Source organism: Zalophus californianus, chromosome 10, assembly GCF_009762305.2.
Source record: "Zalophus californianus isolate mZalCal1 chromosome 10, mZalCal1.pri.v2, whole genome shotgun sequence".
NCBI classification, from domain to species: Eukaryota; Metazoa; Chordata; class Mammalia; order Carnivora; family Otariidae; genus Zalophus; species Zalophus californianus.
This window is the reverse complement of record NC_045604.1, coordinates 84,252,752-84,280,747: the sequence shown is the minus strand read 5'-3', so window position 1 is coordinate 84,280,747 and position 27,996 is coordinate 84,252,752. Positions and strand designations below refer to the sequence as shown.

The 27,996-nt window shown below is 38.1% G+C and overlaps 1 protein-coding gene across 6 annotated transcripts; it reads right to left on the bottom strand.

Moving 5' to 3' along the window:
- Positions 1-436: 436 nt before the first annotated feature.
- Positions 437-27,111, bottom strand: CCP110 (centriolar coiled-coil protein 110). 6 transcript variants are annotated; one of them, XM_027611815.2, is made up of 16 exons: positions 26,916-27,111; positions 24,912-25,057; positions 22,591-22,746; positions 18,032-18,160; positions 13,859-15,509; positions 11,639-11,769; positions 10,783-10,960; positions 10,098-10,237; positions 9,745-9,861; positions 9,290-9,391; positions 8,770-8,886; positions 7,201-7,274; positions 6,592-6,654; positions 5,211-5,270; positions 4,629-4,714; positions 437-2,384 (listed from the first exon to the last, which is right to left on the bottom strand). In XM_027611815.2, exons 3-16 carry the CDS (start codon positions 22,729-22,731, stop codon positions 2,332-2,334), a joined length of 3,042 nt encoding a protein of 1,013 aa, XP_027467616.2. In that variant the 5' UTR covers positions 22,732-22,746; positions 24,912-25,057; positions 26,916-27,111; the 3' UTR covers positions 437-2,331. The 6 variants fall into 6 exon arrangements, with proteins under 6 accessions (XP_027467616.2, XP_027467618.2, XP_027467621.2 ...); XM_027611817.2 differs by having other exon boundaries at positions 11,639-11,766; XM_027611820.2 differs by having other exon boundaries at positions 14,294-15,509.
- Positions 27,112-27,996: the final 885 nt, after the last annotated feature.

The following is a 27,996-nucleotide window of genomic DNA, read 5'->3' as shown; positions in this document are numbered from 1 at the left end:
CAGCTGCAGGGCGGCCCCAGGAAAGGTGAGCGGCTCTTTCAGATTATACAGTGCAGGCTCTCCTCAGAAAGAGGCGAACGTGAGGCAATAACAAGACCTGGATCTTGAAGCGGCGCTAATTAGCAGCAGCAGCTTTGATGTGAGCGTCAACCTCAGCATTCCCTCCCCTTGGCCCGGAGCAGGCTGCTAGCTCCGACTGAGCTAAGGGAGTTCCAGCTCCAGTGAACTTTCCCTTCCTGGAAAGTCCGATTCGTGCAAAATCAAATGCTGGACGAAGCCCTGGTATAGGTTACACATTAAATAGTGGGACATACCTTTCATGGGACTTTTGATTATAAAAAAGATCAATATAGTATTAATGTTTTGGCCAGAGATTTTTCAGTGTTTATCCCTTAATGGTCCTTTCCTTGATAAATAACGATCAAACTACATTTCTTTTAAGATGAAAAGTTTATTTTGCCTTTTGCCTAGAAGCAAAACTAGTGAAAATTAAAGTATAAAAATAAATACAATTTACGTTAATGGACATTCCAAAGTAAAAATAACAAAAATAATGTATATAAATAAATCCATTAAAAGCACAAAACAATGGCACTTTTATGAGAAAAAGCTGTGAACATTAAAATATCTATAAAACACACGCTTTTATTTAAAAAAAACAAACACTCCCGTTACTCAACCTTCATCTAAAGCTATTTTTAACTTTCTCCAAAACATACTATTGGTTTTAGCTAATTTGCATTAGTGCGCACAAAACTTGTAGCATCTGTCTTTCTGGAAAGACCCCCAATGATATGAGTAAGCTGTATCCTGAGTTTTCAGAATGATAAAGCACAATTTATCATATTAAGATATTTTGATATACTTTGCCTACAAATAAAAAATTGGTAACTCAGACATTTTTTACCGTCTTCTGATTTCCTGGCTCACCCATTCAATGAATGATAAATGATACATATCTCAATAAAGAAAATCAAGTTTACACCCAGAGTAGACTATTATTGTCTGTCTTACGGCTGGATGTAACAGCTAAATTTTAAATAGGACAGAAAGTTGGAGAAAACAAATCTTTATCTCCACCTTCTTAAAAGGATATTAAGAATATATATAGTCTGCATTTTCAAAATACCAGTATCATTTAAAATTCAGGTTAGAAAGAGTAAATGTACACAGTCCCAATTTTATATGAGAAGCACAAAGCCCTTTTTGGAAATGGCATGATAAATTAACAGTGACATTCTCTTTCATAAAATCATGTTCCCTCGGTAACATTGTTTGGTTTATGTTTTAAATGAATACATTAGTGATGAAAACCTTAAACATCAGTGCCTCTTAAGTAATGCAGAATTTCAACTCGACAATATTACTATCCCATTGGAAAGTCTGAACTTATTGTTACCGTATAGCCCTTTAGTGTCTTCTAAATCAGGCAAGCTAGAAAAAACAGACTATGAAGGAACAACATACACAGACCACCAAGAAAACAAGTGCATGCAGTGTGAGTCTATTTTACAGAAATGGATGCACTGATTCACTCCTAGGCGCCACTATATTCAAGAAGATTGTGCTACCTCCCTAATTTGTTACCCTCCACAGAGAGATTTTATGACTTAGGAGAAGGGTGTCCAAGAGCACTGGGGTAACCTACATTAAACCTAACATTTCTGCACAAGACAACTAGCGGTTAAGAGGAATGTATACTGTTGACCATAATGGTGGCCCCCAGCTACTTCTGTGGTAAATTCTGGATGGACCACAATCAGCAGGCAAGTGTTTTCTCCTATGAGGTTATCCCATAAGTCCAAGAATATGAAGACTGAGAGATTAATCAGTGTTTAAATTTTACAAAACCAAAGAAAGACATTCTTCTGCAGTAATTTCCCCTCGAATAGAACAGAATCTAATTTATCAAATTTAGCAATCAGTATGCAGAGATGAATGAAATTTGTATTTCCAAAATTACTTGTAATTTATCACACCTTTTCAACATTTTATAGAAATAAACCCAAATGTCCTTGAAATTTACCAAAAAAAACGTCCTCAGCAGACGTCTGGGTACAGAAAACAAACTTAGTTTGTACAGGTTAAGCAAAGAGATGGTCGATTACTAACTACTACTGTGTCTTCACCCAGACCTAATGTTAAGAGGATAATGAGGGTGTAGGGAAGGAATTAGCCAGACTGATCAAGTCTGCAGATACTGCTCAGCCCTTTGATGTCACTTTGCCTGTGTAAACAGTCCAGGGTTAACTAAAGAGTCCTGGGCAGGGAAAACAGTAAGCATGAAGCCCCCCATCCCGCCCCTTGTTTATCCTAACGAATGTTGTCTTCTTAAATTGTCGCAACATTTGGCCGCTTTCTTTGGGTTTTTCCTGCATATACTCCTAAAAACAGAGGAAAACTAATATTATTTCTCAATGTCGATTTTTCTATAATTCCAATTAATGAGTGTTCACTATATACCAGGCACCGAGCTAAGCGATATACATGATCATACTTAATCCTTACATAAAATAATCCCGAGGCAGAAACTGTTAACTACTATTTTAAGGATAATAAAACCGAGACATGGGAGAGTAAGTCACGTGCCTAAGCAGCAGCCAGAAGCAGACTCTGAGAACCCAGTTACACCTGATTTGTTTTACTTAACAACCATTTTGCATGACTGCTTCTACTTTGCTTTAATTAGTGGCTTTTGAATGTCACTATAAACTCCTGAGTCAAGCACAAGACATCAAATGAGCAAATGTTTTAAAACATGAGATCAGAGATTGCAACTTAGTTTGTAAGAACTATAAATAACTTTAAGTGCTTTGCAGCAAACTGTAACCCCTTAGCATCCTACTTTGGTCTAAGAGTATGAAAATCTATCATCACAACAAAAATGAGCTTTCTATAAATTCCTTAACAAAGGGTTCATTCTCCATGCAGATCAGAATAAAGCATAAGTTTGTCTGAAACATAATCCAGGCCATTAAAAATCTAAGCAGGAAAGAATAATCTTTTCAACTGCCACTATGGATCTCTATGTTGAGATTCATAGTAAGAATTTTAATCAGTCATATCCCAAATTTTTAATTTATGTAAAATGATAAAATTTTTAGTCTTTTTCAGTTGTCTAAATAAGGCATTCATGTACGAGTAAATCTTTAGAAAAAATAGGAAATTTTGTACTTGTTTAGATATATAATAATTATATACATTAAGTTCGTTTGTATTTACGTTGCAATGCAATTAAACCACAGTAGTTCTAGATACTGAACTTCAGTACATTACTAACTGCAATGACCTATTCATCCTTCATACTGTTGAGTATTACTTGCTCTTTTTCTTACATTCACGAGGGACAAACAGTGGAGATGAAATGCATGAGACAAGAACATGGGATAGTCGTCACCGTGGCAAGTGGAGAATATCACACAAAACAATACTAATTCCTCAATGAATCACCAACTGGCCAGGATTTATCATAATATATAACTCTAATATGGTAAAAAAATTGAAAAGGTTTTAAAATTCCACATAACTTCAAAGCAACAGATCTGGTGTTTGGTCTGAGTTCTTTCCAGTAACCTTTCAAACCAGCTGATTCTGACCACCTCTGGAATAAGCAGGATCTTCAACTACTTAATCCCCTTTAAAACAACTCCACTGTCACTCACAGCAACTTTCAAAAGATGACCTTTTATATTATACTCTACATATGCAACACCATGAATTAAATTCACTATATACATGCAAAAAGTCAGCAATCATTTCAAAGTTATGATCAGTATATCTCATTCCCCTCTTCAAACTTAGTGAACAAATAGCAATGACACGAGAAAATTTCTTATGTTGTTCATTTCCTACTAATTTGGAGGAAATCACTTAGTAATAAAAACTCTAAAATATGCCTGATTGCATATTAATGGGAAGATCAGAATTGATTAGACACTTAATCTTCATTGCCTAGCGATTAGTTTGTTTCTTTTAAATGTTTAGAAAGCAGTGTAGTTAAAGCAAAGCATTTTGAAAGTATTTTTAATGGATCACATCATTTTTGGTGAGCTTATCAAAGTGTCTTAACAAAGGTACCTACAAAATATTAAAACATTAGCTTAATAGCTTTGCATTTGCTTAATACTGAATTTGTCTTCTTGCCACCATAAACAATTTAAAATCCATAAAATACCAAAAACAAAACTTACCCCCTCCCACCTGGCATATTCACATGTGATCTTGTGGCCAGAGGGAGAAACTTTTCATTGCTTTATGTGCAGATACAAATATTCCCGGGTGATACACTTCCCCAAAGCCGAACAAACACACACTGATTTAGGCATCAGATTATTATACTTTACTCATGTATAAAAAGGTTTTCTGAATTAAGCATGTATAATTCTACACATTTTTCGGATTAAAAAAATGTATAGTGTTTCATTACAGAAATCAAGATCGGACCCACAGGTTTACTATGATCTCCTGACTGCCACAAAATACTAACACAAATGATCACCCGCAGGAATGGCTGTGAATATGCCCAAATTATGGTGGCAAGGAAAGACAAGATAGTGTGGCCTGCATCACGGGGCAGCTCGTGCACGTCCTTCTATTGAACGGGCTTCAGGAACTCATTTGCTACACACCTGAAACAGGCGCTCTGTTAGGCACTCTGCTCTGTGAAGACTTCTGTCTATTTTGCACAACCCCCTTCACTGATGTCTTAGGGGTTCTAATTGAATATAAAAAAATTAATAAGTCACTTGCATTAAGGTCTAAATGTTCAACATTCAAAGAAAGCAACCACAGTGCATCAATGGTTCAAAGTACAAATAAGCTTGAAAAGGACTTAAGTCTCACGCATGCGCACAGCAAAGAAACTACACTCTGCTTCAGCAGGGGACTAGAACCAAGGCTTACACTTTGTTGGAGAATCACTTTGGTGATGCTGAACTTACTGTATGGATGCTTACAATACTTAATGAGCAAAATGGTATGAAATGAAAAGTAAAAACATGCCAACATAAGATGATAATTAAGATATAATACACAACAGTACACCAAAGGGTTATCTTTGATCACAAAGCATTAAAAGATCTTCGTAATGCTATGAACAAGTCACATTTGTAAAATAGTTATCCTTTATGTAAACAGCACTAAATTATGTTTCCTGCTCAAAGCTAATCTTGATTTGGATGTTTTTAAATACCCAGCAGGGACATTCTTACCCTTGTCTACTAAGTAGCCTGTGAACAGGTGCATTCTGTCCTTGGTTTGGCTGAAGGACTCTGTCAACAAAGTAAAAAATTAATTCAAAAGAGAATGACATAAATTGAGTTCCCCCTCCCATTTTCTTATAACAGATGAAAGATGATTAACAATGAGATGGGGGCGCCTGGGTGGCTCAGTCGTTGAGCGTCTGCCTGCGGCTCAGGTCATGATCCCAGGGTCCTGGGATCGAGCCCCACATCGGGCTCCCTGCTCCGCGGGAAGCCTGCTTCTCCCTCTCCCACTCCCCCTGCTTGTGTTCCCTCTCTCGCTGTGTCTCTCTCTGTCAAATAAATATTAAAAAAAAAAAAGAGAGATGGAAGTCATCTATGCAGATAGGCCAATATAATACCACATAGCAAATCAAACTGATTGAAGCATATTAATATGGTACTTATATTTTGCTCACCGAGAGCCCAAATCTTAGGTTTTTATCAGGATGACCAACATAACTGTTTAATTCTTGTGTTTTTAGGTAATTTATTTATATACTTTACAAAAACCAACTTTTCCTTTCAAACATCCAAGATCCAAGTAACATCACTCTTGTAAAAGTAGAAAACAGGTCAGAAATATTAAGCTAGCTTTCTAAGGTTTTTATTTATTTTTTTTAAAGATTTTATTTATTTATTTATTTATTTGAGATAGAGAGAGTGTACAGTGGAGAGGGGGGAGGACAGAAGCAAGCTTCCCACTGAGCAGGGAGCCCGATGTGGGGCTCAATCCCAGAACCCTGGGATCATGACCTTAGCCGAAGGCAGATGCTGAACTGACTGAGCCCCCCAGGTGCCCCTAAGGTTTCTAAGTAAGTATCCTAAGTAAGTCCTGGACTTCAATGAGCTGAACTCGGGACATAGGGGGCTGAAATCTCTACCTGAGATGACATATCCTAAACAAAGCTCCAGAAACATCTGGTCTGACCATGTAACCAGGTACATGACCCAGCGTTAATATGGATCTCGGCCCCTCTTCAATCCTCTAGTCAGCAGGGAGTGTTCTACTGATCTCAAGGTAGAACTAAATCAACAGAAAGTAAGCTTGGGATTTATAAATTTTTTTAAAAATAAATAGCTTCTCGGGTGCCTGGGTGGCTCAGTTGGTTAAGCGACTGCCTTCGGCTTCAGGTCATGATCCTGGAGTCCCGGGATCGAGTCCGCATCGGGCTCCCTGCTCAGCGGGGAGTCTGCTTCTCCCTCTGACCCTTCCCCTTCTCATGCTCTCTCTCTCATCCTCTCTCTCAAATAAATAAGTAAAATCTTTAAAAAAAGATAAAAATAAATAAAATAAAATAAAATAAAATAAATAAATAGCTTCTCACAGAGACGAAGTGATTTTTCTCACCTTGTTTCAGAAGGATTTTGTTTAACCAGAAATTTCTTATTTGGCATTCCCATTTCAGCAGCTCTAACACAACATAAAAATAAGGACAAACAAACAGTGTATTTAGAAAGGGAGAGAAAACGCTTATGGCTGTGATGCGGGACGACAGAAACAAATCATTTACACGTCGCTGTACTACTCAGCTGTGCTCAGCGTACTAGAGAGTACTTTCCAGAAAGCAGCAGCTTACTAAGATAGCTACTAGGATGTTCTTGGCATTAGGTTTCCCTCCCATGAAGTCTTTCACACACACATTAGAAAAAGAATATACTCAAAAGATGTAAAATTAACACCGAATATAAAAATTAACTATTTTTAAGGCTGAGTGGCTATCGATGACACAAGTTGAACACTTAGTGTCACTTAGTAGTTGATACATTTACCTAAGGATGAAATCAGATTTTACCACCTGAATAATAAAACTATATTAAAAAAAGGGATTTCTACCAACTCAGCTGTAGAAAAGTGAACTTTTTTCTAATTTGGATACACAAATAGACCAACAGATGACTAAAATTAATTGCTTTGCTAATAAATGAATTAATGTGACATGAAACAGAGAAAACTTACTTCATGTACTTCTTCCTATCGAGAGATTTCTGTGTTGCAGCCGACAGGGCCACTCGTGGACTTTTCATTTTGTCCTTGAAAATACAAACCAAAAAGCTTTAGTGGTACCAGTAATACCACTAAAATAATATAGGATGATTTCAAACTACATCGAAAAGCTTCTCTTGCTAGTATTTGGAACTTTAACTTAGTCTGTCTTTAGAACTAAAGCAGTCCAAGTTCTTAAATAATTACAATTACTTTTCCCAATGAAATAATATAAATTTAGCTTCCTTTTCTTTTGTCAACCACATTAAAATCACCGATTCAAACCACACACCTCCAACACTCTGACATATTTCAAATAACTCTGGTTTCCAAAAAAAAGGCAAAATCCACATGGTAGTTTTGAGGAAATTCAATCAGGAGCCATGATAGTTTTTCTGTTTGTTTGTTTTTGTTTTTTCAATGATAGTTTTCCATAAATCATCCAAACAACGTTCAAAACTTCAACTCCAAAATCCAATCATAAAACAATACCCAATTCTTTTAAATCTGTCTTCAGAGTTAAGTGTTGCTGGTAATCCTGGGAACTGTCTGCTTAAGAATTGTAGGGAGGGTGCTGAAGTCAAAATAGAGAATGAGATTTGGTATCAATTACCCCAAACCCAGAAGAACCTCATTGTGAAATAAGAATAAATAAATAAACTGGTCTCTGTCCCTGGTTCCTGCTAATATTTGATCGTTGACCCCAGTTCCTAACAAAGCTCCTAAAACCCTTGTAAGCTGAGACGGTGATGGCAGCAGCATCTTTTGTTCTAATATTTGGTCTTTGACCTCAGTTCCTGACACAGAGCTCATAAATCCCTTGGAATTTTCTGGGTGATAGGAGCATCTTTTTTTCTAATGAGACAACTTTTGGGGGCTCCCAGGTACAGGCTATTCATCAGAATGACCAAGCACGAGTAGAAGCTTACCCCTTTGCCCAGAGACAAGAGAGGGTCTAGAGACTGAGTTAATCATTGATCATGCCTACATGATATATCCTCCATAAAAATACTAAAATATGGGGTTTAGAGAGCTTCCAGGTTAGTGAACACATCCATGTGCCGGGAAGATGGCACATTCCAACTCCATGGGGGACAGAAGCTCCTGCCCTTGGGACCCTTCCAGTCTCTATGTGTCTCTTCATCTGGTGGTTCATCTACATCCTTAATTATGTCCTTCATTACATAATAAACCAGTAAATCCCCTAACAACTGTGAACCATTCTAGAAAATTATCAAACCCAAAGGCAGGGTTGTGGGAATCCTGTTTTATAGCTGGTAGAGTCAGAAATACAAATGACAACCTGAGACTTTGGATGGGGAGTCTTAACTGCCTCCTTACCTTGTAGTATCTGACTCTTAATTCCAAGTGGATACTATCAGAACTGAAGTGAATTGTAGGACACCCCACTGGTGTGGGAGAAGTGGTCGGCATGGGGGAAAAAACTCACACATCTGGTATCAGAAGTACCACAAGTTTCGTGAGTGTAGAAGAAATATTTTTTTCTTTTCCATTCATTCTTTATAAAAACATATAACGTACCATTTGCCTGAGCATTTTCTCTTTGCGAACTTCTCGGTCATGATGTAGAATAGACATTCTTTCTGCTGCGTCCATTACAAAGAATATGTCATGAATACCATACAGGGCAGCTCGCAACTAGGTTCAAAAGGAGAAAATATTGTACCCATTTAAAACGATGAGGTTAGTGTTCAGTAATATTAAGTGTACTTGCACTTTTAAGTGAAAAAGGTTAGTTTTAATTAAAACCTATTTTCAGGGCTCCTGGGTGGCTCAGTTGCTTAAGCAACTGCCTTCGGCTCAGGTCATGATCCTGGAGTCCCGGGATCGAGTCCCACATCGGGCTCCCTGCTCAGCAGGGAGTCTGCTTCTCCCTCTGACCCTCTTCCCTCTCGTGCTCTCTATCTCTCATTCTCTCTCAAATAAATAAAATCTTTAAAAAAAATTAAAAATAAAAAAATAAAACCTATTTTCAGTGGCTAAATGAAGGGAGAGATATAAATTTCCATCTCCTAAAAGCCTTCAGGATACATGCATTTACCTGAGCTAACACTCTTTCCTGAAGAGAAGCATCTTGCACTGAAACAACTCCTCTCTTCAATGGTGCTTCTGACTGAAAACTCCTTATGAATTCCATAGTGTCCTGGAAGAAGAAATACTCCTTCAAAAACCAGTTTCCTAGAAAAATTCATGATCACTGGAACTTCCTTTTGATGTTTTTCTCAGCCAATTCAATATTACTAAGAACATAAAACTATTACTTATCCAAAGTCAAACGGCACTCACTTTGAAGAGAGACATCCACAAACTATTTACATACTTAAAAAAAATCATCTGAATGAGATTAATCATACAATTGCCTACATTACAGCAACAAAGAAATGTTTGATCTGCCTAAGTTCTGAACTACTGTGTCATCTGTAGCTAGTGACTAGCGGTCGCTGGACTGAGACACTGAGCCAGAAGTGAAATAGGAACAACGGAGCAGCTCCTTACTTTTACAGTTTGGCGAAGTTGTTTCAGCTTATCTGTCTGCATAAGCCTACGAGTAAGAAATCCTTTTGCCACTGCAGTTATCTTGTTAAATTTTGTTTGTACTTCCAGACTGAAAACCTAGAAGAAATAAGACAGACACAATGATTTAAGATGAGCCTTATACTCCTTAATCTATTACAATGAACTAAATTCTACACACGTATGCTTTGTGTAGGTTCATCTCCTACACAGAGAAGAGCTAAGCTATTTGATGTAGGGCACAAACATCTGTCCTCATTTGTACAACCTAAGATAATGTACCTCTTTAAAAAATATAGTTAGATAGACACGCAAATATCACTAAGTTTGCCCACCTGAGACCATTTAGGTTTGGCCCTTCCAAAAGGCCTTGTTACTGAGAGTTTGGTCAAGCCACTAGTTGATGATCCCCAGAGGTAGAAGGGTGCTTCATTTGCAGAAGCAAAGCTATGCTGCAGGGCAGAGTTTGTGAAACCTAGAGAAATATATGTACAGTATTATACTTGACGGCACATAATCAGAATATGCAGAACAGCCAAATAAACACTTGTGACTCGCTAAGAATAACAACTGCCTCTGAAACTAGTCCACATGCAGACTTAAAATATTTATGGACTTTAAGCTTCTGCACCAGATGGATCTTTTCAACACCAACAGCGTCTCAGGATAATTGAAGATGTGCAGATAAGCTCTTGCTCGGTCTGAAGAATTAGATGTAATTCAAGATCACTGGGGAGACAGCAAACTGTTTTCAGTTGAAGCGTATCACCTACTGCAAGAATAAACAAAGACTGGGCTCTGAGTCAAATTTCCTGGTGTTTTCCTTGCTGAGGTGGCTTTTCTCATGAACACCTGTTCACCAGGCTTTGATCTGCTATCATTTCAGTTTTCGCTAGTTACTGGGCAGCTGGCAAATGGGATTACTTGAAGGATGGAGCTACAGTTTTAAAGTGTGTCAAGTAAAATATCTTACTATAGGACGATTTTTTTCAAACAGAAGAGAATTTTAAAAATATTTACCAGAACTACTTGAGTTTGAAGGATGGAGCGAGTCCACCTGAGACAGCATTGTTTCCAGCAAACCAGACTCACTTATTTTTCTCCATTCTAAGTCCACTGCGTTGTTAATGCCTGATTCAGATGCTTCAGCTGCAATCACCTTCTTCTCTTTTAACATTTTCTCCTGTTCTTCTATTTCCTGCAGATTAAGTGTATTTTATAATGTGCTACATCTTCTGTTAAATTATATCCCAAAATACCATCATTTTAGGCTTAGCTAAAAGTAATGGGTAATTATCAGCAAATGGTTAATTTCAAGTTTTCCTACCTCCAAAGAAATCGTAAAACAAGTATCCTTGCTGTTACAATACACTCTTGCAGAATGCATAGTTCAGCATCAATATATAAAAATCTTTGAAAAATATGGGGTGCCTGGGTGGCTTAGACGGTTGACCGTCTGCCTTTGGCTCAGGTAGTGATCCCAGGGTCCTGAGATCGAGCCCCACATCAGGCTCCCTGCTCGGCGAGAAGCCTGCTTCTCCCTCTCTCTCTGCCTGCTTCTTCCCCTGCTTGTACACTCTCTCTCTCTGTCAAAAATAAAATCTTTAAAAAAAAAAAAGCTTTGAAAAATATTACATGCTTTGAGTCAAGGATTCAATAAAGTATCCTTTTGATAAATTTTGCATTTATTTTTAGATAAGGAGCTAAATATTAAACCTCACATTTTGGCAATATCCATGTATCAAAATCAATCACCCCCTAAGATTAAGATATACAGGGGAAGAAATAACAAGTATCCTATATGTGACCAAAATTCATAGTATCCCCAGCGAAATTCCACTTACCAGCCCCATATCCCTACATTTTAATTCCTCACCTTCTGCAATCTTTCCTGTTCCCTTTCCTGCTCAGCTATGAGTAGTGATAACTGCTGGGCATGCTGTTCTTCTAGCCTCTTCCGCATTTCTTCAAAGGCTAACATCTTGCTTTTTAATATCTCCTCGCCTTCTGAAAAGAAACACATCCCCTCAAATTTAGAAAATTTACTAATATCTGATACACAGTCAATTTAAATGATGCTTCTGACCAAAGAACATTCCTGGATCCTACATAACACAATCAAGGTACAGCCAGGTCCCCACTCTGAGCCACGTTCTCTTCCACCATGCCCTTCGTTTCAAGCTACCAAATGAAGGCCTGCTTGTCACCACCATCCCCACTCACTCAACAGATCCCACCATGATCTGAACCGATGGAGCCAACACTATCTATTCAGTTAAGATTCTCCTTACTCGGGGCACCTGGGTGGCTCAGTTGGTGACTGCCTTCGGCTCGGGTCAGTATCCCAGGGTCCTAGGATCGAGCCCCACATCAGGCTCCCTGCTCTGCAGGGGGAGCCTGCTCCTCCCTCTCCTTTTGCATGCCGCAGCCCCTGCTTGTGTTCTCTTTCTCTGTCAAATAAATAAAATCTTAAAAAAAAAAAAAAGATTCTGCTTACTCAAATTAACTTCAAGATGTGATTCTCGTCTGTATCTCACCTCTATTCTGACTCTGGTCCTTCTCCAGGATCTCTGGTATTGTAGCGTCTAGTTTGGTTTAGTTTTGATTTTTTAAATAAATGTTCCTTTGATAGTGTAAAGCTTCTTAACTTCAGGTTCCAAAAAACATTGGATATTAAAATTTCAGATATTTAAATTACTAACTAAAAAATTTATTCAATCATTATGACTATGCAACTGACTGAACAGAAAGTAGTAAGACACTCTGAGATGTTGAAATACCAAGTATTACACAGATGTAGTACCTATTCATGAACCCATCACAATTTGGCTGAATTCAAAGAATCATTCTTTCCAAATATACAGTCAATGATTTTCACTGAAGATAAGCATATTATATTACCTATCTGCTATGGTATTCCCGTTTGTTGCTAAATACATTTTATTCAGCTACAACAATTTGCATTTGTTCATGTGCAATTTTTCATAGGCAAAGGGGAGCTGGAAAAGTAGGAGTAGACTTACAACTTTCAGCAAAAAAGGACAAAGCTCCTCAGCTCAACCACTCAACCAACAGCGAGAGTCCATTCAGCTCTATCTTAAGAATTTCATAAATGAGCACTGTCCAGGATCTCCTCTGAGAGCAAGCTGGCTGCCTCCGTGACTGGCCTCGCTCCTATTAAAGCTCTGCCAGGGCTGCCCCCTGGTTAGCTCTGTGGACCTCTGGTATTCACAGACGGCCTCCAGCAACGCTGCCCTGTCTGTCCAGATTATCCATACCGGCTCCCCGGAGAGCCACTGATGTTTTTATTACAGTTCTTAAGTTACACAGATTTTCAACGGTCTGTCCCAACCCTATTTTTCCTATCAACCCTGTCATTTTTAGCGTGCAATTTTACAGAATGTGAATTTTTTTTTCAGGAAGATATAGATCACATTAGAGCTGAAATGTTTATGTCCAAGAACTTCACTGACTTGACTCATTTCTTCCATATTAGTAATGAAGAATTATGAACCCCGACAACAAAGGAGTTAGAAGACATGTTTTAATAAGTTGCTATTAACAGAACACTAGATATGAAAGAAATTTGAAATTTTTTTCAATAAAGATGTCATTCTTAAAACACTACTCACAGAGCCTTATTTCTCTAATAATTTCATGTTAAAGGGTTCACTGAAGGACCAACTACATGAATATCTCATTACAAATGGAACAACAGACCGATGAAGATAATAGAAACCACTGTCCATCCAAAAGGAAGATAACATATTAATACACTAGATTAAAACTATGAGCGATGTTTCCTGCAAGAACTTTTTTTTCCCTGCAAGAACTCTTTCTTCCAGTCATTAACAATATTCTCTGTGATACAAAGTGAATTGTGAGATTCATATTTTAAATAAGAGAAGGCTTTAAGAAAGCCTATCAAATGGCAATAAACTATAGCTAATTGTAGGTTATCCGATAAGAGAAATGAAATGAAAAACCCTGATGAACAGATGAAGACAATTCTTATTGTTTTTCAAAATGTCAATTAAAAAGTATTCAATAAAGCTGCCATCTGCTTGGCAGGCATCAAACACTTCAGTTTCCTTACCTTTGGAATTACTGTCTAACATTTTATTCTTGTTGATGTAGACAGATCCCTTGGGGTATCTTTTTTCTGGCAAATGCTGCCTTTCCTGTTCAGCTATTCCAGTTGCTAAGACATAAGGGCAGTTTTCTTTCTGCAAACTATCAATATCTAAATCAAGTCTCCGTTTAACTTTCTCAAAACTGTTATCCAAAAATGGTTCATTTCCACAGGACACTGTAGGGGTGTCCATCTGCTGTCTGGTGTTCTGATTTTGCATCAGTAAAGGAGATGGGTTTTTTACATCATAAGACTTATTCAGTTCCATTTGTAAATTGCAGGCATTTTTCTCTAACACATTGGCTGACTTGAGTGCGCTCACAGTTCCCAAGTTTTGACTCACTACACACTGACTGGTGGCATATGGCTCATGCGATCTTGGCATTGCAGTATACATACCGTCCATTTTGGGTGGTCCTCTCCCATCAGATGTTAACTGACCTTCCACGACAGCAAGTCCATGAATGACCTTGTTTTCTAACTGATTTCCTGAAGACTGGCATACCTGATTTGATTTACCTAAAACCACTTCCTGTATGGCTTCAGATGTATTTTTGCTGACATAAATCTTGCTTGGACAAACTCCTGTCAAATCAACTGGTAACTTTGGCACAGTTTCAGGTACCTTTGTTTTTTCATCAGTATCTTGAACAACTAAGTCTACCGCCTGCCCTTTTCCTTTAGGACTTAACTCACAGGCATTTATTGGGTTATTTATAAGTATATGACATGCTGATGATGGCCTGGAATGCCTTCGATGCATTTTAGGACTCAGGCTTGGCTCTGGACTAGGTAATTTGGCATATGAACCAGTAAGACTTTTGATAACGTTACTCTCAGGAACAAAAGTGGGAATGACTTTAAAATCAGAATCAGGGTCTAAAACAGTGCGACGGCCAGTTCGTACAGGTATGTCCACTTTAGAGAAGCTACCTAAAACAGACGCATTCATGCTGCTTGCTTGAGTGGAAGCACCTTGGAGAAGAACATTTGATTTATTAAGGCTTGGTTTGTCAGGAATCACTGAAGCACAGTGTCTGCTAGTCAGCTGCGCCTTCTCCTTTCCAGAGTCGGTCACTTTAACAGCCTCATGTTCTTTATCTGAATGACTCTCATGAACACGCCACTTCACACTACTTCTCAGGCTGTGCCTATATTGTTCTCTTTCTATATATTCCTTTGACTTTTTCATCAGGTTCTGAAGACTCATTATGTAGGGATCCGGAGTAACTTCCTCCAAAAGTGTCGGGTCCTGTTCTTCACTGGTTGGGAAGAGACCGTCGGACAGAAGACTCTCCTGAGGGGTTGCTGAGGGGGTCTTTGCAGAAGCTTCATTTTCCACAGGGGTAACGATATCTGAACTATCACAGTACTTGAGAGAATTAAATTCTGAGTCCCTAGCTACATCTATCCCATTAGATTTAAATTGGTCCTCATGATTCAATGGCAAAATTCCAGTTATCTTTTCAAACTTTCCTAAAGTAGAGTATTCAGTAGGGCTTGGCAAGATATTTGGAAATGTAGCAGGGACATTCAAGTTTCTGACTTCTGAATCACAGTAAACTGTTTCAGTCTCCCATGGATCAAAATCACTGGCATTAGGTGCTTTTCTAACCTGGAAAAGAAAATTTAAAAATTAGTATTTCCTCACTGCAAAGAAAAGCCTTTGATTTCACTATTTTCTGAAATAAAATTGAAATAGAAAATTCAAATATTTTAATATTTGAAAACACAAACAAAAACTAAGATAACCTTTTTCTATGGTATCCTGTATCACATGGAGCTCAAATTACTATTAAACATATCTACTGATTGAAAAATTTTTAAATAAAATAAAATAATTTAAAAAAATTAAAACATCTATTGGTCATCCTGGCCTATTTATTAAAAGAGTATAAGAAAAAAGGGAAATTATCTGATACAAGTATGTACATATGTGAACGGGTATACGCACACACATATATTCACATATCCAGGCACAATTTAATCTTGGAATAGATGGATTTTTTTTTTTGGAATAGATGGATTTTAACTCTCTTCTATATTATATATATTATTAAAGTCACCAACTGGTTCTCCTATGAAAGCTAAGGATACCGATGTATGAGATAAATAGCAAGTAATTAAATTTCTTACATGAATGACTCCTTCTTTAACAAAGGCTAACTTGCCTAGGATATTAAGCAAAAATAATTCAGCAACAAGACTCCTGCCTCTCATAAGCTTACACCAGATTTTAATTAAAATCCTTCTATATGATGAGGCAAATTTGTATTAAATCATGGTTCAGCCATGTAGCTTAAGTTACTTAGAAATAAACTTTCTGGGGCGCCTGGGTGGCTCAGTCATTAAGTGTCTGCCTTCGGCTCAGGTCATGATCCCAAGGTCCTGGGATCAAGCCCTGCATCGAGCCCTGCATTGGGCTCCTGCTCAGCGGGAGGCCTGCTTCTCCCTCTCCCACTTCCCCTGCTTGTGTTCCCTCTCTCACTGTCTCTCTGTCAAATAAATAAATAATATCTTTAAAAAAAAAAAAAGAAGAAAACTTTCAACCTAAAATCTAAAACATCAAAGCAAATTTCAATTTGATTAAGTGATAGTCATTTTAAATAGCAACCCGTTAATGAGTTTTAGAACAAGCAAAATAAGTAAAAAATTTATAAATTAAGATGAGAACGAACACACAAGAGAGCCAACAGAAAAAATAAAATTACATTTTTCTATCTAAATAATTTGACTTTGTAAAAGAATAAAAAGTGATGTAGGATGGTTTTTAAAGATTATACAAGCATATATTAAACAGACAGAAATTATCATATTATCATATCAATACAGACACCAGAATCCTGAATATTAAAAGATTTTTAGGTTGTTATGTATGTGTTTTTTTTTCCTAGACCATATGGCACTCCTGTTTTACCTTACAAATCCCAAGACATATAATGGTTTCCAGGTACCATGCAATAAACACCACAACAAAGTATACTTAGTCACAACCTCAAGACCAAAAGAAAACAAAAGGGGAACATATTCACTAAATCCATGAACATGTTCATAGCCTTAAGTAAAATAAATTGTCTCCTTAGAATATCTCGCATTTCATACTTAAATATACAGCAGCTACAGCTATGTTTTTTGTACACTACTAAAATGAGCCTTTGGTTAGAGAATTTAAATAACAACAACAACAACAATGTATCATAGAATGATAGGTTTTACAGGTAAAAGAGACTGGAGACATCTATTTGTACGATATAAAATTTCTCTATCTGCATAATTAATTCATTACTCTCTAGTTTAACACTGTACATGCTCTATTAAATGTTGGAAGTTTTAAGACTCAAAAATCTCATGAGTAGTATATTTGATATAATCCCTCACTGGACCAACAATGATATGCCATTTTTGTTTCAGTAATAGGAAACATCTAGTAAACAAAAAAACCTACACTTACTGTGCTACATATTATATATATATATATATATATATTTTTTTAAATCTACTATCCACAGAAAAATGAAGGTAGCAGTTAGTGGGAAACAGCCTAAGGTTCATTGTACATGTGTCATCTAGTATAATATGGTCCATACTAAACTAATAAGCATATGTTATGTATGTTATATATGTTTTTTTTTCCTAGACCATATGGTTAGTTTAGGTCTAAGATGCATCTAGACAATTCTACTTACATAATCTAAATTGCATTTGTGTACTTAAGAGAATTTTAACAAAAAAAATTGGGGACAGTTATTTACTTTAGCAGAGAATGAGAATAAGGTCATTGACTCAATAGTCTGATTAGTTCAGAGGTAAACTACAATGGTCAATTCTCTCATGCTGTCACTGAGAATTCCATGTTTTTAGAGTCATAAGACACAGACAATAAACAATTATATTCAGGGAAGGGTTCCATTGTCTAAGTACCCTCTGATTCAAGTACTGGGAACATTACTAACAAGCAACTGAATGTTCTTTGGAGTAACTGAAATGGAAATATCACAAACCATGAAGATTCTCAAACATAACAGTAAAATATATTGGTAACTAACTAGTAAGTGCAAACATATTTCTGAGAAATTATCATTAATGCGTACCTCATGATTTCTTAATCATAATTTTAAAAAAGCGTACATTACACACCTGAACATTTTCAAGAATTTCCTGGACACGAGTCAATAAAGCCTTCTTCCTATTAACATGATTTCTTGTTTGTACATCAAGCGCTTTCTGCTTTTCTTGTTGCATTTCCTTTCTTTTCTCAATGTTAAGCTGCAAAACATCATAAATATGTAATTATTTATCATAAATATAAAAACATCTTAAAGTCAGGAAGCTTTGAATCAGAATGATTAAAACATGCAAAAGGTAAAACTACAGGGAAAGAAATCTGAACAGTGGGTGTGGGTAATGAGTGGGATGGGGCACGGGAGATCTTTCTGTGGGTATCCGTAATATCCATATGGGTATGTTATACAAGTGTATGCCATATATCAAAACTCATGGAACTTTAGAACTTAAGAGCTGTGCATTCTACTGCATGTAAATTATTCTCAACCAAATAAAAAAGTTAAAAAGAAAAAAACCTGTTCAATTATCAAATGCTCTAAAATGAGAGGTAATGGGACGCCTGAGTGGCTCAGTCCATTAAGCATCTGCCTTCGGCTCAGGTCATGATCCCAGGGTCCTGGGATCGAGTCCCACATCGGGCTCCCTGCTCAGCGGGGAGCCTGCTTCTCCCTCTCTCTCTGCCTGCCACTCTCCCTGCTTGGGCTCTCTGCCTCTCTCTTTCTGACAAATAAATAAATAAAATCTTTAAAAAATAAAAATAAAATAAAATGAGAGGTAAAATAAGCCCTTTGGCCACTGCTGAGCTTTTCATTTGGCAGTATCTTACTCCACAAGGTCAGATTCTTCAATTTCTAATCTTCTAATCAGTGTACATTTTACCTCGTTGCTATTTCAAGAAACTGTCTAAAGGCTTAATGATAAAAGAAAGAGATAATGTTTTATTTGCCTACAAAATCAGAACACATTTGGTCCCAGTTCATTGTACTTTCTATTAAAAATATAACTTACCTAAAAAATTGAAGTTTCTAAGCATTACACCTTTTTAGTGAATTTAAATCTTAATTATTAAGTTCTAAGAGGCTTAGTCACTTCATTAAGAAGTCAAGATTTATTTTAGACTAATGCAAAGGCAAAACATATCATAAAAAAATATTCCAAAATTACACTACTCATCTATCACATACAACATAAAATCATGGATTAAGGTCCATGAGCATCAGATTTTGCTTATAAATCAGTAACTGATGGAGTCATAGACCCTAAACAAGGCTCAGATATTTTGGTCCATATTAAACTAACAAGCAATATGTTATCAAGCAGCTGATAAAAATGTTTTAAAAAATTGTTTTTAAAGATTTTATTTATTTATTTGTCAGAGAGAGAACAAGAGCACAAGCAAGGGGAGCAGCAGGCAGAGGGAGAGGGAGAAGTAGGCTCCGGGAGCCTGACGTGGGGCTCGATCCCAGGACCCTGGGATCATGACCTGAGCCACGGGCAGACGCTTAACCGACGGAGCCACCCAGGTGGCCCTGTTTTAAAATTTTTATTTGCATGGTACCAAAGAATCATTCCACAATTTACTTGCTAATCGAAAAGGGGGAAAATGTATACTTTGAAGAGTTATGTGGCAGTCACCACTTGTAAAAGTGTTCAAACTAAACATCACAAATGGAGGAACAAACAAATTACGTAACTTCTAACTTAACTTCATATGGAGCACAGGACATCAGCTCCAAAGAATTCCTGTCAGATATGCTTAATCTGACTCTAATCAAACTTGTACTTTTTTTCTAATAAAACTTTTAGACTTAATTTCCAGTTTATATGAACTACAGGGACTAGAGGACAAGTAAAATATCACCACAGAGAAACAATTAGACAAATCCAAAATAAGGCATTTTATATAAGATAACTGGTCTGGTCTCCTTAAAAAGTCACTGTCGGGGCGCCTGTAGCTCAGTCGTAAGGCGTCTGCCTTCAGCTCAGGTCATAGTCCCAGGGTCCTGGGATCGAGCCCCGCATAGGGCTCCCTGCTCCGCGGGAAGCCTGCGTCTCCCTCTCCCACTCCCCCTGCCTGTGTTCCCTCTCTCGCTGTGTGTCTCTCTGTCAAATAAATAAATAAAATATTTTTAAAAAAAAAGAAAAGAAAAAGAAAAATTCACGATCATTACCAAAAAAAAAAAAAAAAAAAAATTGGGGGACGCCTGGCTGGCTGAGTCAGTCTCAGGGTTGTAAGTTCAAGCCCCATGATGGGTGTAGAGATTACTTAAAAATAAAATCTTTTAAAAAAATTTTTTTGAGAGGTAGAAGAGCTGTTCTAGATCAAACAGATTTTATTTATTTATTTTTTTTAAAGATTTTATTTATTTATTTGAGAGAGAGAGAATGAGAGATAGAGAGCACGAGAGGGAAGAGGGTCAGAGGGAGAAGCAGACTCCCTGCCGAGCAGGGAGCCCGATGCGGGACTCGATCCCGGGACTCCAGGATCATGACCTGAGCCGAAGGCAGTCGCTTAACCAACTGAGCCACCCAGGCGCCCTAGATCAAACAGATTTTAAAAACATAACAAGCTAATGCTATTTGTGAACCTGACTGGATCCAGATTAGAAAAAAAATAGTTATAATACACATTTTGAGCACAAATGCAGAAATCTAAATATGAACCAAATATTAGATGCTATTAAAATTATTACTAATTTTCTTAAAGTGTGATAATGGGTTTTATGTAGGAGGATATCCTTATTTTTAGAATATGCATATCAAAATATTGAAGGGAGAAGTATTATGCATCCACAATTTTCAAATGGCTCAGCAATAAAATAAAAACAGTATGTATGTATGTATACACACACATATATATATAAAATTATAAACACGATAAAGCAAAGATGACAAAAATGTTCAAAATTGTTGAATCTAGATGGTACATATATGGGTGGCCAAGGTACTACCCTACTTTTCTGTATGTTTGAAAATTTCATTACAAAAAGTTGGCAGAAAATATTGATCTTTAAACTCCTGTTATACATTTTTTTACTGTTCCTTTCAATTATATTAATTTTCTGATTTGAAATAAACTCACATTTTAAAAACATCAAATCAGTATGAAAGAGTTTATAATGAAAAGAGTATCTTCCTTCTCATCCTGTACTCCTTTATCCTTCCTCAGAGAAAGAAATATTCTTATATAAAAATCCAAATAGTTAACATATATATATATATGAGTACCTCCTATGATCCAAGTAGTGTTCTAAGCATTTTACATGTATTAGATCATTTAATCCTCAAAACCCCATGAAGCAGGGGCGCCTGGGTGGCTCAGTCCGTTAAGCGTCTGCCTTCAGCTCAGGTCATGATCCCGGGGTCCTGGGATCGAGCCCTGCATTGGGCTCCCTGCTCAGCAGAAAGCCTGCTTCTCCCTCTCCCACTCCCCCTACGTTCCTTCTCCCGCGCTGTCTCTCTCTGTCAAATAAATAAATAAAATCTTAAAAAAAAAAACCCTGTGAAGTAGATACTATTTTTATCATTTAATAAACAAATGGACCTGTAAGTTCGCACAGCAGGTAAGTAGCAGAGTAATGATTTATTTTTTAAAGATTTTATTTATTTGAGAGAGAGAGATAGTGAGAGAAAGCATGAGCAAGGGCAGGGAGAGGGAGAAGCAGGCTCCCCGCTAAGCAGGGAACTCGACGCAGGACTCAATCCCAGGACCCTAAGGTCGTGACCTGAGCCAAAGGCAGACCCTTAATCGACGAAGCCACCCAGGTGCCCCAAAAGTAATGATTTAAACCAAAACCAGAAGGCTCCAGAATCAGGCTTTTAACCACTATTCTACCCTGCTCCTGAGTGAGAGCATGATGTGTGCAGTGATTTATAATAGACTGTGGAAAACCTTCCATGCCTGCACATTTAGGTGTATTGTACTCGTTTTAACGGCATGAATGAAATCCTATAAAATGGACCACAGTCTGTTAAATTAGTTTACCATTGATGGACATTTAAGTTGTTTGTTAATCTTTTGCTATTTCAAATAATGCTATTGCATAACCTGTATGTACTTCCTCTGGCACACAGACGAGTACAAGTCTAAGATATTCCCAAAAATGGAATTGCTAAGTTAAAGTTATATATACTTTTAAATTCTGATAAACATTACCAAAATCATCTCCAAAAAATAAAGTCAAGTGCTCCTCTCAGCAAAAATGCAGTATAAGCTCCTTTTCCTCACAACCTAAGGAACACTAGGTCTTACTGGATCTTTGCCAGTCAAGTAGATTAAAAAAAATGCTAACTCATTTGTATTTCATTAATTATGAATAAGAGGCATTTTTTTTCAATGTTTATAAGGCTTCTTTTGTTTTTCTATAAACTACCTTAGTGATTCACTATAGAAAAAAGATTATTTAAAAATCAAAGAATGGGGTGCCTGGGTGGCTCAGGTGTTAAGCGTCTGCCTTCGGCTCAGGTCATGATCCCAGGGTCCTGGGATCGAGCCCCACATCAGGCTCCCTGCTCCGCGGGAAGCCTGCTTCTCCCTCTCCCACTCCCCCTGCTTGTGTTCCTGCTCTCGCCGTCTCTCTCTCTACCAAATAAATAAATAAAATCTTAAAAAAAAAAAAATCAACGTTTACCAGTGGAGAAAGCACAGCCACTCCATGGAAGCGAATAAGTGAGATGCTTTCAGACTGGACAGGTAGAAAGCTCCCTGTGGATAGTGATGCCTCTTGGATTCTGGCAAGACTATTCTCACAGAACTTCTCATACTCCTCCATCTTCCCACAGTTACACTATAAGAGAGAAAAATGTCATTTTTAATATGGTGAAAAAACAGATCTTAATTATTTGGCAAATTTTATTGAGCGCTGAAATATTTCTAGAATTCACAATTCCTAAAATTGGCCTTCCCAGAATTTTTTTTGTTTTTACTGATGAACAGGTAATTCTTAAGTATAGGTAAGCACCTCAAGATCCTACTCAGTTAAGCCTTGCTTCATACAGTAAATATGTCTAAACATATGTATATAAACCAATCTTTAAATATGACTGGTTTAAAAAAGTACTAAGAACTCACCGGTGAAAAATTCTTAAAGGAAAAAAAGTTCTCTACCACTTTACTAACTTTAGATTATAAAATAGAATATTGTACTTTCCTTAGCAGGACTTACCTACACAAGAAAAACTAAATCATACAAAAGTAGAAATGCTTTTGTAGCCCAAAAAAAAAGATAAAAAGGCTATTTACGTAAAAGAGGATATTTACTTTTAAAAATTCTTTTGTTATCATGGAGTTCAAAGTCTATTATTTTCACATCTCAAAAATGTACTTTAACTCCCTGGTCACAGGCCAAATGAGTCAGAGGTGGAAAGAGAGTATCTACTGGCTCTCATAATTCTATTGCATTGTGAAAAATTGGAACCACCACCAAACTACTTAAAATAATCAGCCCAGTAATTTCACAATTTCTGGAAAATTGTGATGGTGGCTATAAAAATTCAAGGTAATCAGGAAGAATTAGCCAGCATGTTCGTTCATTTAGGTCATGTTAAATATTTGATTGCCTGTCTCCACAGCATTATGTCTGGCTTTGTTTCCTTTAAACAAGCAAGGGAGAGTAAAAAGACAGACATCATCAGACTCATCAACAGTAAGGTTATGAACTGTGAAAACAGAAAAACTAATACAATAATGTTCCCTTAAGTGTTCATTTTAAAACAATTAATTAACAAAGAAGGGGGGCGGAAAAATTCAACTAATGACGTGGGACATGCAGAGATGGATATTGTCTTAAGCCTCAAGGCACTTAAAAATTCAGTACACGGGGCGCCTGGGCAGCTCAGATGGTTGGGCGTCTGCCTTCGGCTCAGGTCATGGTCCCAGGGTCCTGGGATCGAGTCCCGCGTCGGGCTCCTGCTCCACGGGAGCCTGCTTCTCCCTCTGCCTCTCTCTCTGCCTCTCTCTCTCTCTCTCATGAATAAATAAATAAAATTTTAAAAATCTTTAAAAAAAATTCAGTACATTAAAGTGTCAGGGACAAATTACAGCACAATTAGAAATGAAGAAAAAGCTTCTTATGATTTGATTACGAAAAAAGTAAGATATATTGCTAATTTTGACCAATTGGTAGTCTTCTTATCAACAACACTTCTTCCTACCATCCCATCAATTCTATTTCTATATTTGATTTAGGCAAAGCGTGAGTTTAATTTCAAAGAAATGGATCTCTAAAGTGTAAATGAGATTGTTTTGCAAATTTATATTCATAAAACAAGCAAAAGTAAAAAAACAAAACATAACACCTTCCTACATGACAATCATAGGAGCCTCATTTTTCAGTCTGGATTTCAATCCCCGTTATGCTGTCTTAACAACTAAAATATGCAGAAGCTAAAATGTAAGAGAAATTCAAATGATCCCATTTCTACTAAAATACTCAAAAATATTTTTTAACACAACCCCTGCACCCAGCCTTACAGGAATGTAAATAGATTACTCATACAATGAAAGAAATATACTTTCTATGGATAAGCAAAGCATGAAATTCTATTTTAAAGGTCTGGGAAATGTAAGGAATAAATAAAATATTCTTATGGCAAGTTTTATTTTTTTTCAACAACATCATATAGATATACTTCATTGCTTTGGAAAGTTAAATTCACATCTCTTCAAAAGATCTGTATGTCATGCATATTACAGATGTACAGTAACAGATTATTATCACAGCATAACTATGGCATATAATAGTGCATTAAATACCCATATACAAGTGCTAATATGGTTGATTACGGAAATTACCAAGTGATCCTAGAGCATGACTGAATTTTTCCATTCCTCAGTCTCAACTTGGATGTCCCCGTCCTCGGGCCATCCCTGATGATCCCATCTACATTAACCCTCTATCAGTCACTATCACATCACATTGCCCCGCTGTTTCCCAATTTTCACAGCACTTACCACTATCTGAAATTATCTTGTTTATTTCCTTGGGTTTTGTCTGTCTTCCTCCACCAAAACGTAAGCTCCATAAGCACAGGTACCTTTGCAGTTTTGCTCACCACTGAATCCCCATTACACAGAACAGCATCAGCACACAGAAGGCACTTGATAAAAGTATTGAATAAATGAATTAGGGTAATCAGCTCAAACAATAAACCAGGGAAAGCCAGGAGGAAAAAAGAGTGGACTATAGAGCAAAGAAGCTAGGAAGGAAGAATGGAATTTAGAAAATGGTAGTTTCATGGATGACCCTATTCTCTGAAGAAACTGGTACTCCTAAACTGCAAAGGCAATCATTTAAAAAACGAGCATAATCGGGCACCTGTGTGGCTCAGTTGGTTAAGCACTGGACTCGTGATTTTGGCTCAGGTCACGATCTCAGGGTGGTTGTGAGATCCAGCGCCTCCCCAGGTTCTGCACCCAGTGCAGAGATTGTTTTGCAAACTTGGGGTTCTCTCTCTCCCTTTCCCACTGCCCTTCCCCCTTCCTCTGTCTGTCTCTCTCTCCTTCTCTAAAAAAAAAAAAAAAAAAAAAAAAGAGCATCATATCCTATATGACTAAGCAGGAGGGCACTTCGTTGCTCACACCACAATTATCTGTCAGGAGAGTTTTTTTTTTAATGGAGCCTTGACTACAATGCCACTCCAACCACAAATCTACTGACCCATACTTTACCATCAGGCATTACTGGATTACTGGTCCACTTGAATTAATAATTTGTCAGCTGCATCAAGTTCAGACATGCCTTGTCTTCTCCATTTATACCATGACCCTTCACCAAATGAGCCTCTTTGCAACCCCATAGATTCATCCTTCTGCTACCTACTCCTCACCAGTGTTCTACCAGAAATATCACTAAAGGGAATGGTAAAAGTAATATATAACAGATCTTGCCTTGATTTCAAATCCTAGCTGGTTGTTTACCCCTTAGTGCTCCCAAGGACATAATCTTTTTGTATACTCAATAAAGGGAAGGTTCCTTATTCAGGCACATACTAGCTATGTGTTCTTGGCAATTTATTTACCATCTCTATACCTCAATTTCCTCATACGTAATGCAGGGATAATCAGAGTATCTGTCTCAAGAACTCAATGAACTAATACATGTATGGCAATTAGCATAATGCAGGACACGCAGAAAGCATCAAAAAATGGGGACTGCCTTTATTATTAAGAGGATGGTGATTAATATGATTTTTATCACGAGATTATGAATTCTTGGAGGGCAGCGACAGTGCTTGGTTCCTGGTAGGATTCAAATGTAATTTTAAAACACGGAAAGGGGGACATCCTTCTCATTTCGTTGTTTCCAGACCCCTCCTCATCAATCTCTAGGCGCCTTCCACTTGCCTAAATTGGGGGTAGGGAACTGGGATTACAACCAGATAGAAGCAGAATGGGAACCACCTCGCAGCATCAGGGGCAATCAAGAGAATTTGCTTTATTAGCCTCAAGCTTATTCCCCTGAGTCTCAAAGGCAGAATAAACAGCACTCCTAGCTAGAGGCTTTGGTTGTGGTAACCGGCTTTCAGAATGGCCAGTGCACACCCTGAGGATAACTCCCTCGCCAGCATCTTGGGAGAAGAAAAACGGTCCAGTTTTATCAACAGGAGGTGATTCCCCGGCTCTGTCCCGAGGTTATTTGCCAGGGACCCTCTGCCTTAACCCCGGCGCCCCACGCCCACCTCCCCCAGCTCCTCTGCTAAGGCTCCATCCCGAGGGCCCACCAGGCAGCGCCAGCATCCGAGCATCACCTCCGCGCCGAGTGTCGCTGGTCCCCGGGCACCTGTCTCCTCATACCCGGCGCCTTTCTCTGGGCTCGAAGACCGGGAGCCCAGCATCTGCGTTCGGGTTCCGTACAGAGCTCACCCTCAGCTTTCAGAGAGCCAATTTCGCCTCCCCCGGTGGCCTCGCAGCGGGGACCCACTCAGGATCTGTCTAGCCCCCGCCTTATGCACACACCTGATCTTCCACGGCCCGGTCACGCTTTTTTCCCCTCGCCCCGGGCCTAGTCAGGAAGCAAACAGCTCAATTTATACTGACAGAGCGCAGCTGGGCCCGCCGCCTCCTTCTCCTTCTCCTCCCCGCCATATTACGGGTCTCTGGCGGCAACGCGGGATCCTGGCAACGGCCACCGCCGCCGCCACAGCCCGGACTCCACCTCTTCGGGCGGCACTTCCGGTGGTTGCTTCCGGGGCCGTTGGAACGGTCGGGCCTCCAAAAAACTACAATCCCCGAGTGCATTGCGCGCCCGGGTAAGCGCCCTGGCCGGGTACTTGCGCCCTGGCGAAATACTGGCGCGAAGCGCGATGCACGCTGGGAAACGTAGTCTTTACTGCAAACTAGCGCCTCTCAAATTATAATTTATTACAATGTGAAGGCTCTTCAGGTCTGAAGGCCCCTGAAGTGTTCCTTGAAATTGCTACTTTTTACTTATCTGTAAAAAGATAACCTCTTTCTTTGTGGTCGTTGGAAAACATACAACGATCACCAAATTTTTTTCTCCGTAAATAAAATATTGATGAATCCTAGATATCAACTCTAAGCCTCAAGACATCCCTACCCTTTTGCAAATCAGTGGGAAAACACGTCCAACAAAGAAAGGTAACAGGTTCAAGATGGAACAAAAAGCCCCGAATGCTTTACCAAAGTTTCCTATCTAAACATGTTACTAGTTTTCCAAAATATGTAGTTGCCCCTTCCCGTTTCCTAACTCGATTTAACCTTTTGCCTTTCTTGCTGAAAGTTCTTCCCCTGCCTATTTTTACACATGGGAAATGAGTTTTTAAAGTGCCTATCACCCACCAAAAAATGTGCCTATCACAAGTGTAGTTATGAAGAACAACTGAGATAAATTTCTTGCACGGTGCCTGGTACAAAAGCCTCACTATTAGCCCTTAGTAGGAGGAAAACTGGCTTAAAACTGGGATGGCTTGATGTCAGTCTTGACTGTCATTAATTGTTCAATTCACTTCACTGTTCCTGGCCTCAGTTTCCTCATCCATAAAATGAGGGAATCATTAAAATCCCTTCCAGCTTTAAA